The sequence below is a fragment of the Oryza glaberrima genome, chromosome 6 (assembly GCF_000147395.1).
Source record: "Oryza glaberrima chromosome 6, OglaRS2, whole genome shotgun sequence".
NCBI classification, from domain to species: domain Eukaryota; kingdom Viridiplantae; phylum Streptophyta; class Magnoliopsida; order Poales; family Poaceae; genus Oryza; species Oryza glaberrima.
The window spans coordinates 23,743,368-23,761,522 of NC_068331.1; the positions used below are offsets into that span (position 1 = coordinate 23,743,368).

The 18,155-nt window shown below is 39.0% G+C and overlaps 1 protein-coding gene across 2 annotated transcripts; it reads right to left on the bottom strand.

Annotated features, from left to right (window-relative positions):
* Nucleotides 1-3,031: 3,031 nt before the first annotated feature.
* LOC127776593 (cell division cycle protein 27 homolog B) lies at nucleotides 3,032-13,222 on the bottom strand. 2 transcript variants are annotated; one of them, XM_052303027.1, is made up of 16 exons: nucleotides 12,856-13,222; nucleotides 11,725-11,797; nucleotides 11,402-11,511; nucleotides 10,487-10,533; nucleotides 10,284-10,381; nucleotides 9,363-9,658; nucleotides 8,624-8,770; nucleotides 7,512-7,644; nucleotides 6,365-6,573; nucleotides 6,221-6,286; nucleotides 5,320-5,439; nucleotides 5,156-5,232; nucleotides 4,757-4,876; nucleotides 4,420-4,639; nucleotides 3,786-4,067; nucleotides 3,032-3,520 (listed from the first exon to the last, which is right to left on the bottom strand). In XM_052303027.1, exons 1-16 carry the CDS (start codon nucleotides 12,958-12,960, stop codon nucleotides 3,449-3,451), a joined length of 2,175 nt encoding a protein of 724 aa, XP_052158987.1. In that variant the 5' UTR covers nucleotides 12,961-13,222; the 3' UTR covers nucleotides 3,032-3,448. The 2 variants fall into 2 exon arrangements, with proteins under 2 accessions (XP_052158987.1, XP_052158986.1); XM_052303026.1 differs by having other exon boundaries at nucleotides 7,404-7,644.
* Between the last annotated feature and the right edge of the window lie 4,933 nt (nucleotides 13,223-18,155).

Consider the following 18,155-nt stretch of genomic DNA (forward strand, 5'->3'; position numbering starts at 1 on the left):
AGAGCACTATAGAGTATAGAGATCCATGCACTTTGTATCGGTAAGAACATGTCGGCGAAGTGGAGGAGTCCGTGTAAATCGCTTATGCTACAAGCGATGATGGATGTGTGCGTCCGTCCTACTACAGAAATGATTTTCACGGACCATAGGTTTTTCTTTTCGGAATCAGGAACTGAAGAACACAGTGACAGTGTATGATTGGTTAATTATCTGACGTATCTCAGATCGACAGATGATTTATAGATGGTGATCACTGAGCTCATAACCAATTTGGAGATTTTTATAGTTTATGAAACGGATGTATAAAAAATGTGCCAGACCATTGTCTTACAATATATATATCCTTTGCTTTCTTGGAAAAAGGCTGCAAAATTCCAGCATGGGTCATCGATCAATCAGTGCCTCTTTGCTTTAGCAACAAATCAAATACATGCATATATACTTACATAGGCTACGGTAGTAGCCATTCTTCAACATCAAGGATGACCACATAGCATAAAAGGAATCAATTGGAATCCATCTCCCAATCTTAACGAAATTGGTCGACCGAACTTTTGGCCAACCCGGCAAAATCAATAGGAATCCATGACTCTCTAAGTATGCCCGTAACCATAACAGGTTAACAAAATCGGTCGGTTTTCATGAAACTGTCAGCGGTTGGTTTGTAAAAACCGATTAATTTGTATGGAGTTGACTAACAGTCAAACAACTTTTGGCATGTTTTCGTTTAGTTCTTGGCAAACGGCGGTGGGGACTGATTTTCACTTTAAAATATCTGAAGGTAAACACTACCTTATATCAAGGCTTAGTACCATGAGAAGTTAAAACCAGTGGGTCACCATGCTAAGCACAAATGAACAACACTGCACGGTTTAATCAATTTCATATACACATTATATGATTGATACAAGGGGAGAAGCACCGATAATATGTTGGTGAAGTTGTAATGTATGAGTCTACCCACCAAGATTTAAATATTGGTGTCCATAAATATTACATGCATATATGTACACGCTTTTAGTAAGATTTTTAAGTAAGGTGGAGAATTTATCGTTGGTCTTCATCTCTTGCAGACACGTTCGCAGGGACGTGGCGCTGGGTTGTTTATCTATGGACTATTAATTTTGTGGAGAGCCAATACAAATTTTAGCAAGATAAGGGATTTATAGCTAGTCTCCATATCTTGAGACACATTCGCCGGGGTGTATGGCTAGGCTGTTCATTTGTGAACTATTTATTTTGAGAGCCAATGAGCTAATCCACTAGCCGTTGAGTTGTTCTTCTAATCTTGGGCTTAAGATTGCTCGATTTGGTTTTAGTCGGTTCGAAATGGAACTAGGTATTAGCACCCCAATTATGTGATGTATAGTGGTGAGTGCACATATTGATACATGTTTTTCCATATCTTTCTTTACTAGTTTAAAACCATAGTCGGTCTTCTTTCTCTGTAAAAAACCGCGCCCTCTTCTTCCTTTAAAAAACTCCCTAGAAAACCACTCCCCTTTTTCTGAAAAACCACCCATCAAATCCATAAGTAGTAATAAAAAATAACACTCAGATTTGATACTTTCACTATGCAATTAAGCATGGCAAAAACCATGCACCACAGCACCCGTTGATCTTTTTAGATAATGAAAGCTTAAATACACCAAGATGATATATTCCAATCGAGTCTACCCCCGGTCTCTGTATAGAATGTACACAGCCAAAAAACTAGACCTAAGAAGACTTCTCCATCACAAAACACAGAAACTAGTGGCTATTAATCCGTAGACTAGACCTCCACCCAGGTTTATGGGTAAAATCCAGTAAAAAAAAAAGAGCAAGAAACCTCACGTACGTGAGAACGAGGCAACTAGCAGATCGAATCACTGTGATCACGGCGGGCGCCGACGAGGCCAGCTAGCGGCGGCGGTGGCGACGACGACGACGTGGTTAATTTGATTTCTGTTCGATCGGAGTCGCAGCTGTTTGTTAGATCGCTAATTGTTTTGTCGACGACGACGCTTTCTGCCTGACTTCCTGCCAATGGGAAGCCCACGTACGATTGAATTGCTTGTACAGATAAAAAGAGGAAGCATATATATACATCGATCTGGATGTGATTAATTAGTGAGTGCCAGCACGGCATGCACACTAATTACTTAATTAATCGGTTTTGCTGCATGCATAATATGCATCAGTGCGTCGTGTTGGTAGGTCAATTATATTAGTCATTTGAGTTCGAATGAAATTATGAACTCCTTTGCAATGCCAATGCATATATAGTCAGTTAGTAACACAAATACACTAGCTAGTAGCAAGTACATGAGCAATAATTGCGAGCCGGCCGCCATCGTGATGATTGCTCTGGCCTTTTAGCTAAGAAACAAGAAGAAAATGAAAGAAATGTTTACAGCAACAAACTGTTGGTCTCTTGTCTCTTGATGAAAGCAAATGTAATATCAGGAGAGTGTTTCGAGTATAACCCAGTGTTTTCCCTGTTTAGGTAAGAGAAAAGGGAGAGAACTAATGATACTCAACTCACCATTACGTGAAAGCATTGGGCAGGATCTACCATCTCAAATGACAACGAACGAAACAATTCGTCTGGAAATAGCTTCAAATGATACAGACACCTCGTGTTTTGTGCACCTGATCAGCCGCCATATTTGGGGGGACCAAAAGAATAGATCTCACCAGATCATTTTAAACAGGTACTACCAATTTTAAATAAGTACTCCACACACTACAGATTCACAGCATCTAAAAGTAAACTCACCTTTGCCAGTGATTGCTTATCCCTATTACTTTTTTTCTTTAATCATTTCCTAATCATAATGGGCTAGCAGCAATCACAAGGCTACTGCCAAGATAAGAGAACGAAGGCTAGACTTTGCTTGAAAATAAAGGCTTTCATATTTCATAACTTTATCTATGCACCACTTACAGTGGAACAAAGCTGACTCACTGAAGCAATCCATCCTTGTGCCTTCTCCATTTCTTTTGACTTGAGCAGAAATGCTAACAACCTTGAATATGACACCAGGTAAAACAGTTCATACGATACGCGATCTGCTTCAGTCAGCAGATCGCTCCGATAATTACCATTATTTGTCAATGATTTCTTTCAGTAATCTGACAATTCTACAATGATACAGATCACATTGCCAACGCTCTTAACTTACACATCTAAACTAATGCCCTGGTGTGCCTTGTGTGATCTAGGCTCTTACATGTTACATCTACTGCTACAAAACTGGAAGGTTAATGGTACATGGTCGCGCCCCAAAGAGAGTTAGTCCACAGGAGAAGCAGATTACGAACAGCACACGGTGCGCATTCTTCCTTGAATCTCCAGGTTCCCTCAGGAAGCAGTGAAGCACACGCAGCCACGCTGGCTACAAACTCGGGAAGCACAGGCATGCCAATCAATGTTGGTTCCTCCCCTCTGTTCTTCGGAGTGAGCTTAAATCTCATCATCATCATCATCATCATCATCCATAAGTTCATCTGGAAGGTGTACTTTCTCCATTGCAGACTGTTAAACATCAGATGGACATGGACATGGACTTGTGACTCGGTTATTCAGACGCAGATGAATTGCAGCATTGAGACTTGTACGATAATGGTAAGATACTAAAACTGAGAAACAAAATTTTAACTAGCAATGATTGCTGGACCACCGTAGGAAGAGACACCAAGATAAGTTCTTTAAAATAATATGTAGTGCAGGAAACAAAATGGGGGTGGAGGGAGGCAGGTGGAGCTTTGGGAGTGGGATAAGCAAAGATAGTGTACTATACCTTGATTATAGCAACGTCAGCAGCAGGAGGTTTCAAATCCAGGGCAATGCCAAAGCAAAATACAGCCTTGTCAAGAATGTTAAGTTGCTTGTAAATCTTTCCCATCAGTGCATACATACTACTTTCATGAGGTGCAATTTCCTTTAGCCGTTCCAACTCATCCAGAGCATCAGGGTATTTTTGTAGGCCTAGAAGGATTAAAGCCTTTTGATACTTGGGGAGTGGATTCTTCTTATCAGCAAATATAGCCTTCTCCATCATTTCCAAGGCTTCCTCATTCCTCTGAAAGTTTCGATTCAGAAAGAAGGTTCATAGTTAATCATTGTCCAGATGATGATGAAAATTCTAGTTTTGAGGGTAAGTGGAAACCAAAAATTAGTATATGGTACTCCCTCCGTTTCGAAATGTTTGACGCCGTTGACTTTTTAGCACATGTTTGATCGTTCGTCTTATTCAAAAAATTTAAGTAATTATTAATTCTTTGCCTATCATTTGATTCACTGCTAAATATATTTTTATGTAGGCATATAATTTTACATATTTCACAAAAGTTTTTGAATAAGACGAATGGTCAAACATGTGCTAAAAAGTCAACGGTGTCAAACATTTCGAAACGGAGGGAGTATTATATCACCTTTAAAGCATGCAAGGCCATCCCAAGATAGCACATAAGAACAGAAGAGCAAGGATTTATCTGGAATGCCCTTCTGAAATGATGCTCAGCAAACTCAAACTTTTCCTGGCGAAGGTACACCACTCCAAGGCCATACCAGGCATTGTAGTGTCTTTCATCTACCTGAAGTGCAGAGCGGTATAGTTTTATACTGTTCTCATAATCCTCCAATGCAGAATACCTACAGTTCAAAGGAATGGCAGTATAGTTAGAAATTTTCGACAGGTGATCTCAAACATTAATACAAGATAAGAAACTCATGTGCACCAGTTATAAGATAGTGTGAACGAAAACATACTCGTGACCGCATAGTGTGTGAGCGTATGCAACTCTTGAGTCAAGCTGTACAGCACGTTGAAAATTCTTCAAGGCAGTCTCATGATCTTTCCTCAAGGCAAAGCAATTTCCCACAGCACACCTTTTGAACATTTAAAAACAGATACATTAGAAAATGTAACACAATATTATGTCAGCTTAAAAGCATTTCCACTAAAGATCTGTAATTGTCTCCTTGCTTCATCCAGATGTTTTGCACAGCATCAGGACTAAGACAAAGTTATCATGGACTAACAAAATCAATCAAGTAGATGTGTTGCTTTAACATCTATTAATTACTTTCAGTAAAGCACATTTGCAGAGTTCCATTTTGGCATTTGGTCCAAAATATCATTCACTTGCTGGGCATAAAAAGACGAACCATGCTTGGGGAGATAGTCGATCAATAGAAACAAGATCTTGAGCAAGGTAACTTAGCCGCATTTCCTCATTTAAATGCTGCAAAAGAGAAACAAAGCTGGTGAAATTTGAGGCAAAAGGTGGGAATAAAGTACTCTCAAGTACAAGAGCAGTTAGTCCACTTACATAAAGAACAGTGGAGTAAATGTCCATTCCCTCCAACGTGCATGGTGATAGTCGATGCGCTAACTCAAAAAAATGATCGGCTTCTAAATAATTGACGAGTTCAAAATATGTCTTCCCAACCTGCACCGTTGACCAAAATGAAAACAATTTTTAATTGCGAAAAGGAACAAAATTACAGGGTACTGTTAATATCTGTACAGTGAAAAAAATATTATGGCGTGACTTTTTATTATTAAGTTGAGTATATAGAAGTGGAAATGAAATACCAGATGTAGAGTGGCTCATGTGCAAGTAAACATGGTTATGCTGAGTGACTGGAAATTCCAACAATCAGCATTCAGGGCCGATGTTCAACTACAGTTCAAGTTATCATTTTACTAATGTCAATTCTCCAGATTGACCCAACTAACATATATACAATTACCATAATGAATTCATCACATTATCACGTATCAGATTAATTTAAATAAACTCGTAGTTTCTTTTAGAAAACGAAGGAAACAAATATGCTATACATTACGATACAGACCCTAAATCATTACTATACAGTTCCTATGCCTCATGCCCTCATGAATAACGTAGATACACTCATACAAAACCAGTTTTCCAAAAGTTAGCCCTAGGAGCAGAGTAACCGCCCCAATTAGGCATTAGATTGTCAATTAGGTGGCAAACTATCCATGAAGGTTCTGGTGTAGCTATTTTAGTGTTCTATTGTTTAACTTCTATGTCATATACTTGCTAATTGCTTGGGATTTACTAATCATGTTGGACCTAGGCTACGGCCCTGCAGACCCTCTAGCGCCTACCACCTTCTTGAATCATGTACAAAACTAAAGGTTTTTCATTACAAAATCAAAAGCATGAAGATAAGTCGCCAACCATTTTGCAGGGGCTGTACCTGGCAAAGAACCCATCCAGTATTAAATTGTGCCTCTGGGAGCTTTCTATATACTTCCAATGCTTCCTGATCATTAAGTGAATGAAATCAACCACATAACAGGATAGTAGGTCAGCATTTCCAACACAAACATCGTGAACATACCTGACACTTAAACAAGCAAGAAAGCCTATACCCTTCCCCTAGTGTCCGCAAGAGTGCCATTAGCTCCCTGATACCAATAGCTAATTTGGAGTCCTGTGACAGAACTCGTTCAGATTTCTCTTGCTCGGGATATCTTCCATCAACTATACTTGTAGAAGACGAAGTTGAAGTTACATTATCTGTCCACATTGCATCAACATACCTGTTTCCTATGGTTCAGAAGGGGAAATAAAACCATCGTGAATATTAATGCACCATTCATATAGAGAAAGCTGATGCGATTATTATGATAATTATAATTTCACAAACCACGTAATTATGATATCGAAAAGGATAAGTTGATGGATTGGATGATCCTGCATCCAGTGAAGGAGAAGGATGTGTGATCATTTTAAAAGTCTTAAGTGTTAGGGCTCTTGAAACAGGATTCGTGGTGCAAGAAGTTCCTTTCGATTTTTTTTTATCACAATAATCAGGAAACCTTATCCATAGGAGTGAAAAGTTCAAACAAGCAATGATACAGTAAAAATGTATGAATCTGGATGTAAATCTTTATGTATTTTAGGAATAATGATCTAACATGAGGCGCCAAAGAAAAGGATAAGCAATTCTGCAGTTCATATGCTACATGAAGAAGAAACTAAAAACAATATGATAACGGAGACACTTCAAGGGTTGAATGATAGCTGATAATGTTCTGGTGGTATTATAGATGCTTAAAATTTCAGCTCAATAATAGAGATATTTAAAAGGTATATGGATTAACATGAACAGCCAATAAATTCGGTGAGTAGTTGCATGATGTTTCTTAGCATCCTAAATGCCTTGTGAGTTGTGGCTTGGTGTCATTATTGTACTTTTCAAGTACAATCAATACAATATTGATGAGTGAGTTTTACTAATGTGAACCCATTGCACATGAACATATAAGCAAACATGCAGATATATCCTGATTGCAGTGTCTATAACAACATATCAACCACATTTTTTGCGAGGCTTATATAATTTGATGAGTCATCCATGTCGAAATGGTAATCACCTTCATCAAAATTTTCTGTTGCCTGTGGTTTCCCTTTCCTAACTTGCACGGAACGTAGAGCTGTTGAACACAATTTTGATGGTGTGGACGAGTTTACTCGCAATTTACCTGACGAGTGATCTGTTCCATTCCCTCCAAATTGAGAGATATTTGAGTTTGAGTTTATTGTTGTATCTCTAGAAAGTCTTGCACTTCTTCGAGGAACTGAATCACTACTCTGATTAAACAGCCTTCCAGAAACCTGAGAAAATAATCTTTTAACTGAGAAAAATAATCTTTTAAGTCTAGTATCATCACAAGTCAAATCTAAAGTGGGGTATGAGCATGGTGTGAGGACTATCAACAGAAAGAACATAAAAGAGACTATACAGCCAGACCTCAAAGCAACAGAACAATAGAAACATAGGTCCAATATTAGACGAGATGAGCTCTAACGAAGGCAATAATAAATCAAAGATGAAAAGAACGAAACTACAAAAAATATTTGCTGGTTCCACAGTCCGTACTACATGGACAAACCTGTGAAAACAAAATGAAAACAATGCTAATATCCCACTATTATTGAACAAAAGAATGCTGATGGAAAGTGAAGAACGTAAGGCGCTATGCAAAGATGAAAATGAGGCAACAATCTAGCAGCTAGAATGTTACAAAAACACCATCGGAGATATACTTCAAAGTTAATGAATGGTAAACTATCAAAAATTGACAAATCAGCTATTATCAGGTAAACTATCTCGTCGCTGGGGCTGGGTGTTGGTACAAACTTGATGGGTAGTCTGGTACTGTCAAACAGAACTATCCACAGTCAATGAATCTTAATTAATGGGCAATACAAACTAACAAATAAAAAGAAGACCGCAATCACAAACTTTGCAATGCAGACGCAGTTAGGTAGAAGCAAGGGATCAACATCCTGAATCCTGATAGAACAGCCATGACTGAAACTCTACAGACTCATACAACCAGGAAGTATTAGGCTGTAAATGCAATGAGCCAATGAATACTAATGCATTAACAAGCAATGCTAGTATGCACAACTGGAGAGGATCAGCAGGTATGTGGTTTACTTCAAACACGTATCATTTTCCGAGAGGTTTAATCTAACAATTTAAATTATTGAAAGAGGACAGTCGACCGAGAGAAACCTAGAAGCTCAAGAGATCAGTAGAAATTATAGAAGTTGCAAGACAGTATCTTTCAGTTGAGGAAACAACAACCTTCTTTAGGCCTGCTTCATCGATGTATTTTCTTCGGAGTGTCAGGTTCGGAGCATTAACCTTTGGTTTGGAAGGAGCATTGCCACCTGCTGTATTCTGATAAGCATGCATATTCCGAAAGAGTGGTGGTGGAGCAATGCCAGAAGCCTGCAAAAATTAAATTAATTAAATAGAAAATTGTGATAGCGCAACCATAGATCACATGTCTTTACACTGTATTGTGATGTTGTTTAAAGTGTGCTATATGCTTCTGTCACTCTTTCACTGCTCATCATCATATCCACCATGAAGCATATAACAGTGAACCAAAAGATACAAACTTTGCTGTGAGTATAATTTGATTTTTCGCTTTCCTTTTCCTTGTGATTTAACATTTGGCAGATTATTTACATTTTTGTTACTCGTAACATGTAATTAGTTTGATTTTGATTTTTTTACACCTTGTCAGAGTAAATGAGAAGTACATCAAGAAAGTGCACAACTGCACTACAAAGGGTATGTTGCACTTCAAGAGCTGCTGTCTAACACCAAGTTGTTACTCTTCATGTGCAAAAAGGTCAACTGAAAGCATGTGATTCAGAGAAACAATAATGACAATATGCCAAATCTTTCTTGCAAACAAAGGTAAGAAGAGGATCTAGATAAACCAAATGTGCAGATTCTGGAGAATTCCTCAAAGTACGAATTGATTGTATCTGGTTAATCCTACTGGGTGAAGAACCAAACAAGTTTTGCTGACCTGCGTTGAAGTTGGCGATGGAGTGTCAAACTGTGATAAATTAGATGGTGCACCGTTCTGCATATGCAATGCAGTTGACTTTACATGAGGATAACCAGATACTTCTGCAGTGGTGTTAGCATGCAGCTGTTTAATTTGCTTAGGACTATCACCAAAACTTGCTGACACATTGGAAGATAGAAACCGATTTTCATTAACAAAGTTTGACTTTTCCACATTTGATGTGGATGTGAGTTCCTGCTGAAGACGTAGAGCTGTTGCTTCACTGAAACATTCATTTGCATCTTCAGCAACACCTACAAGATAGTTAATTAGTGACACACATGGTATATGCTTGCTTTTATATTTAGCGAGTATGAGGCCTTCAATATAAGGACTACTGGGCCATAGTGTAACTGCAACGGTATGCAAAAATAATAATGTATCAACATTAGGCATATCAATGGGCATGTATGGCAATGAACTAATCCCTGTTTTTTTATAAGGTCTCTAAATGTGAAAATCATGATAACAAGAAAGTACTTTCAAAAGTGAATCTAATGACACCAATTCTGTATCACAGCCTCTGCATATTGTTGGGACTATTTGTTGGTCAAAAAATCAACAGAGGGAGTAATGAACATAATGGCTAAAAATATTATGCCTGTTTATTGATCTATCAAGCTAATAATGAATGACAGAATAAAACTACTATGATGCAAAACACATAACAGGCCTATTGAAGGTCTACTGCAAGTCACATATTTTGGATGACGTGTTCTTCTTCAGAAAAATCAGCACTGTACTTTTCATTTCCTACTACTAGACATTTAGGAAATAAATCTTTGTGGTGAAGCAACACTTGACGCATGTAATTCTAATGTATAAAACTAGGAATGGAGGTGCTAAAAAACTTCACTCATAGTGTATTAACGCACCAACCTAGTATGCACAATTCCTCGTATGCTGCCCATAGAAGAGGATCAAGAGTCAGAGCTTGTACAAATTGCTCAGCTGCAGCTTCCACTCTGCCAGTGTACCTACATGCAGATGTGGTAAATACAATGAACTATCTGACACAACTAATGGATCAAGATATGCTGAGATTATAGATTTAGTTACGAGTTATGACATGAATATTAAACCTGTAAATTACTCCAAGAAGGTAGTGCCCTGTTGCACCACTTGGAACCTGCACAAAGGAACGAAACAACATATAAGAAATAAGTTACCAAAATAACAATCCCTCAGTTTCTATTTATAGGTCATATTAGGAGTTGTCAAGTTGGCACAAGATTAAGAAGAGTCTAAAACCATGAGAAAGAGAGGTTAAGATGAGTAGATGACCATTCTACCCGTACTTAAATAAATTCGAAATATAGAGCTGATGGTTAGTGAGTTCATTCGCATTAATTTAAGAGGTATTATGTCAAAAATGAGGGTAAACAAGGAATAAAAGCAATAAACTCACATGCATTCCTTATATTTTGGAAAAGTATTGAAGAAGCCTTGCAAAAAAGGGAGGAAGTATAACAGTAAGCAAAGATGCAAACTGATTTTTTTTCCACATCATTACTTCACCCGTGTGGAATCAAACAGTTAGTGGACAACCTCAAAATGCTGTCATGCACCCAAAGAAAAAAAAGATGTCTGCAGACGTTTCTATGCAAGCAAAACATCAACTTGTAGTGACAATGTTTCTCGTGTACATCACTTAATCATACATGCATATTTTCTTTTAAGACATGATACACTTCTTGTTTTCACGTTGATAACATTGTTGATACGATTTCATTGACAGGCAACCAATCTTAATGTTTTCAAATGGTATATCACCAGTTTTGGAACTCTTAATTCATGAATAATCAAACATGCTGCACATCCCATTTTCTACTTCTGATTTGGAATCCAGAAGACACCATGGAACAAATGATACATCATGCGACCCCTTGTCCAGAACAAAACTTGAGTTCAAGCACTTACGAAAAAATTAAGAGCGTTGGATGAAATATATTTCAGGAACACAATGAACAAATAATGTTTAAAAACATGCTATATACCTCAATATTTGGTTCATTGACAGGACACAAGGCTTCTTCAGCTTCCCGTAAGAGGTTCATTCGGAAGCATGACATAGCAAACAAGTACCGGGACTCTGGCAGCTTCTTTCCTTTATGTTATATCAGAAATAAAAATCAGAAATCGCTCCAAAGACCAAAGCACTTTGCGACCACAGAATAAAATATACTGAAATCACAAAACAGGATAGAAATGTGCCCAAAAAGATGGACAGATACTATATTCACATTTCTTTGATTTTTAAATAATGTGATTTCACTTCAACACAATAATAAGTGGTCACGTGGTGAGAATATGTTATTACCTTTCAAGATGTGGTATGCAGCATATGGCTGGTTGTTGTGAAGGTAGCAAGTCGCTAGCAACTGGACATTTGTCTGTGCACATGAGTAGTATACATTTAGTACAACATGTGATCCTGGTCATATACGAACTAAGAGAACAAAACTACACGCTATCGGCGATGAGAAAACTGAAAAGACTCTTATTACAGCAAACAAGTATCGGATTCAGTTTACTCACTATCTAGCTTCAACTCAATAACTGCCAAACAATTAAAGTCATACACAAAAGAAAATTGAACACATGAAAAAAGTAATATTTGGTCTGCCCAAACATAGTCCTACTCGAATTGTTAAAAGCTAAAGCAGCTAAATCCACACACTCCAGTAGTCCACGTTGCAAGATACTCCCTCCGTTTCAAAATGTTTGACACCGTTGACTTTTAGCACATATTTGACCGTTCGTCTTATTAAAAAAATTTGTGAAATATGTAAAATTATATGTGTACATGAAAGTATATTTAACAATGAATCAAATGATATGAAAAGAATAAATAATTACTTAAATTTTTTGAATAAGACGAATGGTCAAACACGTACTAAAAAGTCAACGGTGTCAAACATTTTGAAACGGAGGGAGTGGCATGGTAGTATGGGTAGCTAACTACATAGTATTAACGTACAATTAATCTAGCCTTTGCAACTTACAATGGCTAGTGTTCTAAACACCCAGTAAAATAATAAGATGTAACACATCACCATAGCTATTTCCCAACCAAATCACTAAAACAGACTGCAAGAGTGAAATTGTATCCTATCTTAGGCCATAAAAGTCTTTCCGCACCCAGATTATCCATAAACCCTATGGCAACCAATTACAGTAGCTCTAGTTCTCTACAGACTGAATTACTGAAACCACTTCCCCAAATGGCTAAATAGCTAGAGGAAGCCCTTCTCATTCAACCTTCCCATGAACTTGGCCCAAATCTCACCACTGAAGCTCCAGGCGCACGCCTAAACACTAAAACCTAAACAATGCCAATAAATCGACCCCCCCGGCGCAGGCGAGCGCCCGCACCCCAAATCGCCGCCCCCACCCCCCGACCAAGCACCCGATCTGAACCGCGCTTACTCCCAGGGAAACACACGCATACCTCGGCGGGGAACTGGGCGCAGAGGCGCTCGCAGAGGAAGACGGCGTTGCGGTGCATGAAGAGGCGGAGGCTGCCGTGGACGCGGTCCACCATTAGGGTTTCCATCGCCGCCAACGCTCCAGCAGCGGCGGCGGCGGCGATGCGTGTCGGGCTACTGCGGCGGCGCGCGGCGGCCGGCGGCGAGGGTGGGCGCCGTTTGAATCGAGGAGGAGGAGAGGGGAGGGGTTGGGTTAGATTCGAGAGGGATTTTTTTTTTTTTTTTGGTGTTGTGTTGGGATTTTTGATTTTTTTGGATTGGGGATTCGGACGAACGGATCGGAGTTTGGGCTTGCGCCTGTGCGCGTTGGTGTGAGTGAGTGTGGCGTTTGAAATGGTGGGCTGGCTGGCTGGTGCGGTGGTGCTGGCGATTAGAGCGGCGCGGGGGAACCGCGGCTACGCGGACACGGGGGATTTGTCTGGTGCGTCTGTGACATGTGGGACCCGGGGTTGGTTGTTTTGAATTGCGCCACTGTGATGTGTGATGTGGGGCAGGCTGTGTGAGATTTGAATTTGATTCAAGTTTAGGGGCTGTTTGGATCATTGGATGGGAGGGACTAGACTAAAATTAGTCAATCTCATCTAAACAGGGCCTTAGCCTTAAGATCCAAACAACAACCTTCTAGATTTCCGTTAGCATGCTTTCTAAATTGCTAGTATAAAATATGTTTTGTAGTAATAATTAATACTCAATTAATCACGCACTATTAATGATTTATCTCGTTTCGCGTGCCACCAAAAATCCCCACGCAACTGCTGAAACAAACGCACCCTTAGAGCAAGTTTAATAGTATAGCCAACTACTAGCTACAATTCATCTATTAGCCAATCTAATATTCCTTCCGTACTTATAAAGGAAGTCGTTTAGGACAATGTTTAAGTCAAACCTTGGGAATATAAATCATAAATAATTCTCAAGCTGTTGAGTTTGAAAATGTAAAAATTATATAAATAGATTTGTCTTGAAAAATAATTTCATAAAAGTATACATATATCACTTTTTAATAAATATTTTTATAGAAATAAGAAGTCAAAATTGTGTTTTGGAGACCGTGTCGCTGTCCTAAACGACTTCCTTTATGAGTATGGAGGGAGTAGCTCATTCATACAATAGTTACATACTACACTATTAATACATGGTCCCACCTATCATACACATTGTGTCTTGGAGTCCGTGCTACAGCTAGTTACAAATCTGTAGCCTGCTGCTTTTCTGCCTAGCTGGCTTACTTATAGCTTGCTATTGTACCTGCTCTTAGGCTTCGCCGTGTTTGGCTAGATCGTGTTCTTTATGGATGGGCACGGACCGACCATGCACTCCTCAACCCAAACTCGTTTATTTAGTTAAACTATAATGTAATTTACCTTACGATTATGCCGTAACTCAGTGTTCAGTTAAAATATAATGGTGACAATTGGGCAACACAAGTTTGAATTTGGAATTAAAATTGTATTGCCTCACTGGGGCTTTCTTTATAAGTACAAACACGTGGGGCGCGTTCAGTAGAACTAAGTGATAAATGCATTGGAGGTATTGTTAGTCATTTGATCTCACCTCTAACATGTGTAAAAGAACATGCTCGCATGTGTCTTGACTCTTGAGTAAGGGTGGTGGTGTTGTGTTTTGTGTGTCTTTAAAGGTTGTTTGCTTCGATCTCATGTATTGGAGGTGTTAGTCCTTTGATCTCTCCTTTAGCATGTCTAAATGAACATGCTTGTATGAGTGTGGAGCGAGTGTAGTGGTTTTTCTAAGGGGTTGTTTGCTTGTTGCCTAAGTTTGCACAACTAATGTTTGGTGAGTATGACATAATATAGAAGTGCGCCCATGAATTTGTTGGTCACCGGTATTGCATGGTTAGCCTAGAAATTTAAGTGGATGATTCATGAGTCCAAATTTAGAGGAAAGTATAGTAAAGCTAACTTATGACACTGAAGCAAAGAAATGTATAATAAACTATAGCATGACTAAAATATGATGCGGTAAGATGAGACCATGAGCCAAACATTCCCTAAGTGCACACTAAAAGTATTCTTAATGGTACTTATTTATAAGAGTAAATTTCACAAAATTATAGATACTTGGACCAAACTATCACAAATCAATAGATTTAAGGTCTTATATCACAAAACTACAGATTTAGAGCAAAATTTTTCACAAAACTACAGATTTAGGATGGAGTGTCACAAAAATAAAGATTAAGTAGCAAATTTGTTACAAAACTACAGGTTTAGTGTCGATTTATCCCAAAACTATAAGTTCTAACATAATGTTAGTACCATGGATTTAAACTCTAAAAATTGTAGTTTTGTGATAACTTAAATATTAAATATGTAGTTTCATCATAACTTCAGTATAAAATATGTAATTTTACGAAACTTGGCATTAAATATGTACTTGTGTGATAAATTTACCGCTAAATATGTAGTTTTATCATACAACGTCTTCAATCTATAGTCAAAATATCTGTAGTTCTATGAAATTTACTATATTTATAAACTCATGGCATCATGTTGTTCGTCTTGACCGGCTTTTATTATTGCTTATCGAATCATTTTTCTATGTTCATCTTGGTTTCTACCTCTGATATCTTTTTGGCTTATGGATTATGAATTATCATAGGTACACTTTTCAATCTTTAAATTGTACTATTTCTTTGAACTCTCTTCATCAACACTTATAAACATACCTCTTTAAATTAGCTTTTCAAATTTATAATATTTAGTTCGTTCGTTTGTGTCCTCTAATTGTTATAAAGTCAACTTTATCCATCATCCATCAGCACTTTAGAACAAGATCTTAAAATTAATTTGAGAAAATCCACATCGATTCCTCGAGTGGCGACTTTACAAGTATATGGTTCTCAGAAGAGTATATGGGTTGCTATAATTCCGTTTGGTTGGAGGAAGTTTTTAGGAGAGATTGGGAGTTTAGAGGGATGATGCTATTAACTGTTTTGTTTGGTTGGGAGACATGAGATTTTTGGTGGGATGGGGAATTGAGGAAGTAACTCCCTCCTTTTCAATACCTGGGTAGGGGTGGTAATTGCGAGGGAATTCCTCCTTTACTTAGCCTAAACAAATCTCAACTATCCATTTTCAATAATGAACTAATCTCCAACTAAACTCCCTACCAATTTCCACCACCTCTACCAAACAAGATATTGGGATTAAAAATCAAATTCCCATCTCACCATCAATTCCCTCATGTAAACTCCCAATCCCCTTCCTTCAAGTTGCCAGACAAGCCTAAGTCATTTGGTTGGAGAGATGGACTAGTTTTCATGAATAAACCAAAATTTAACTCGCTTGCTAGCCTGGTACTATAAAATTTGAAGAGTAAATTTCACATAACTACAAATTTCTTGTCAAAACTATTACTTTGCTACAACTTTAGTTAGACATTTTTCAAAGCTGCAACAACAAAGTATTTTCAATCCCCTATCGACCTATTTGGCAAGAAAAGGGAAAAGGAATGGGAGTTTGAAGGAGGGAGTTGATCGTGGGATTGGTCATAGGAGTACATTTTTAGTCCCCATCCATTGCTTGGTTTTTGTATGGAATTCCCTCCCAGTCTCATGAATTAACAGGCCTCCCCAGTAAGAGATCGGTGGGAGCTGGATCCCTTAATTCTCCATCCCAAACCCTCTCGAATTCCAAGTCTTTCAACCAAACTACAAACTTAAACTCCCATTCCCTATCACCAACTTTCTCCAACTAAATAGGACATATGTTTTTTTACGTCGGCCCAATTTTCAACAGTGTGCCTGATAGGTGGAGCCGGTTAAACATTTGTAATTCTCTGGTAAAATCATTGATGCACTTTTGTGAAACTCTCAGCTGAAGTTGAAGCAAATACTCCATCTGTCCTAAAATATGTCCATATCTATAGTACTATATGGTATCTTCATAAGGAAACCAGATTCGTGCATCTTTCTTAAAACCTTCGTAGAAGCTGCAGAACCAGTCCTTGAGCAGCTCGACCGACAGCTTTGCTCCAGCATCGGTTGGTGTGGATGCATATTCTCCATATGACATGCATCTGCGATGGGTGCGCTCTTCTCCCTCATCTTCCACAATCAGCTCTGGCAGTGGGAATTCAGCTTCTGTTATAGAGGGCCGATTAACAACTTTCATGACTATCAGGTTTAACCAAGTTTGCAGCAGCCACCATGGTCCACCTGCTCCAACTACTGAACCGACGGCTATTTTAGCCGATGCATTGTTCAACATTTGATACAGATAGACGAGAAGGATTTTGCCCAAAGGGAATTCTTTCTTTGATTCTAGGGCTTCGGCTACAAACTGCCAGTTGGTTGTAGGGCCACAGCTGGATCCATAGAAGAGGAACTTTTCCAGCCACATAAGCAAGAAAGCTACATGCTCTCGAGGGGTAACGGATCCTTGGCCCATATATGCCGCCACATAGCCAGACCAGCCACCTATGCTTTTGGTCTTGAAATCAAATTGGTTCTTAGTGTTCATACTCATGGGGTTAGCCGATGAAGTCACATCTAATCCAGTAATCATGGTGATGTCGATTAAAGTTGGAGTCATCGGCCCTTGGTTGAATAAGAAAGCATTGATGGTATTCGACCAGAAGTAGGTAGCGGCAGCCATCAGAGGTTCATCCTTAACAGAATTGGCTATGGTGAGAGCAAATGCTTGGCCGATTCCAATCTCATCCCAGTGAACTTTCTTACTAGCCGATACGCGTTGGTACCAGGTGGTCCAGCTCTTATCAGGTGTGGGTTTTTCGAGAGATGGCCAATACTTGAAGGTATTCTTCCAGTGACCCGGGTTAGGGTTGGCTAGCCTGAAGGGGATCCGGTTGGTTTCACTAATGATGAAATTAGTGGGGTCGAGATTTTCGATTGGGCTGAGAAAATAGTGGTTTTTGTGCGAAAGGCTGGGAATCGCGACTTGGTTGGAGAGATGCTACAAATCCAAGACAACCGAGAGAAAGAGAGCGATGTAAGATAGGAGAAAATTGATCTGCTGCTAAGAAAGGGGATCTAGCCGATGGGGACTTACCTCAGCATACTCGGCTGATGGCGCATTAGATGGATTGGTGGAAGACGACATCGCTGCAGGAGGAGGTCTCGTCGGAGATGAAGTCGCCCGGGAGTCGCTTTTGCGTCGGAGGAATCGCCGGAGAGAGAGAGGATAAAGTTTCGCTTGAGCGGTGAAAACGGAAGTCACGGTGTGAGATTCCTCGAGGGTGACGGTTAGTATTTAAAGCACGGCAATAACGGTCGGAAAACGGC

Bases quoted from the DNA above. Each gene is read 5' to 3' on its own strand.
- LOC127776593 (XM_052303026.1), bottom strand. From the start codon at position 12,960: ATGGAAACCCTAATGGTGGACCGCGTCCACGGCAGCCTCCGCCTCTTC. The intron at 4,877-5,155 runs GTTCGTCTTTTT...AATGTTCAAAAG, and splicing joins CGACTATCTCCCCAAGCATG to GTGTGCTGTGGGAAATTGCT. The intron at 4,068-4,419 runs GTGATATAATAC...CGAAACTTTCAG, and splicing joins TGGCCTTGCATGCTTTAAAG to AGGAATGAGGAAGCCTTGGA.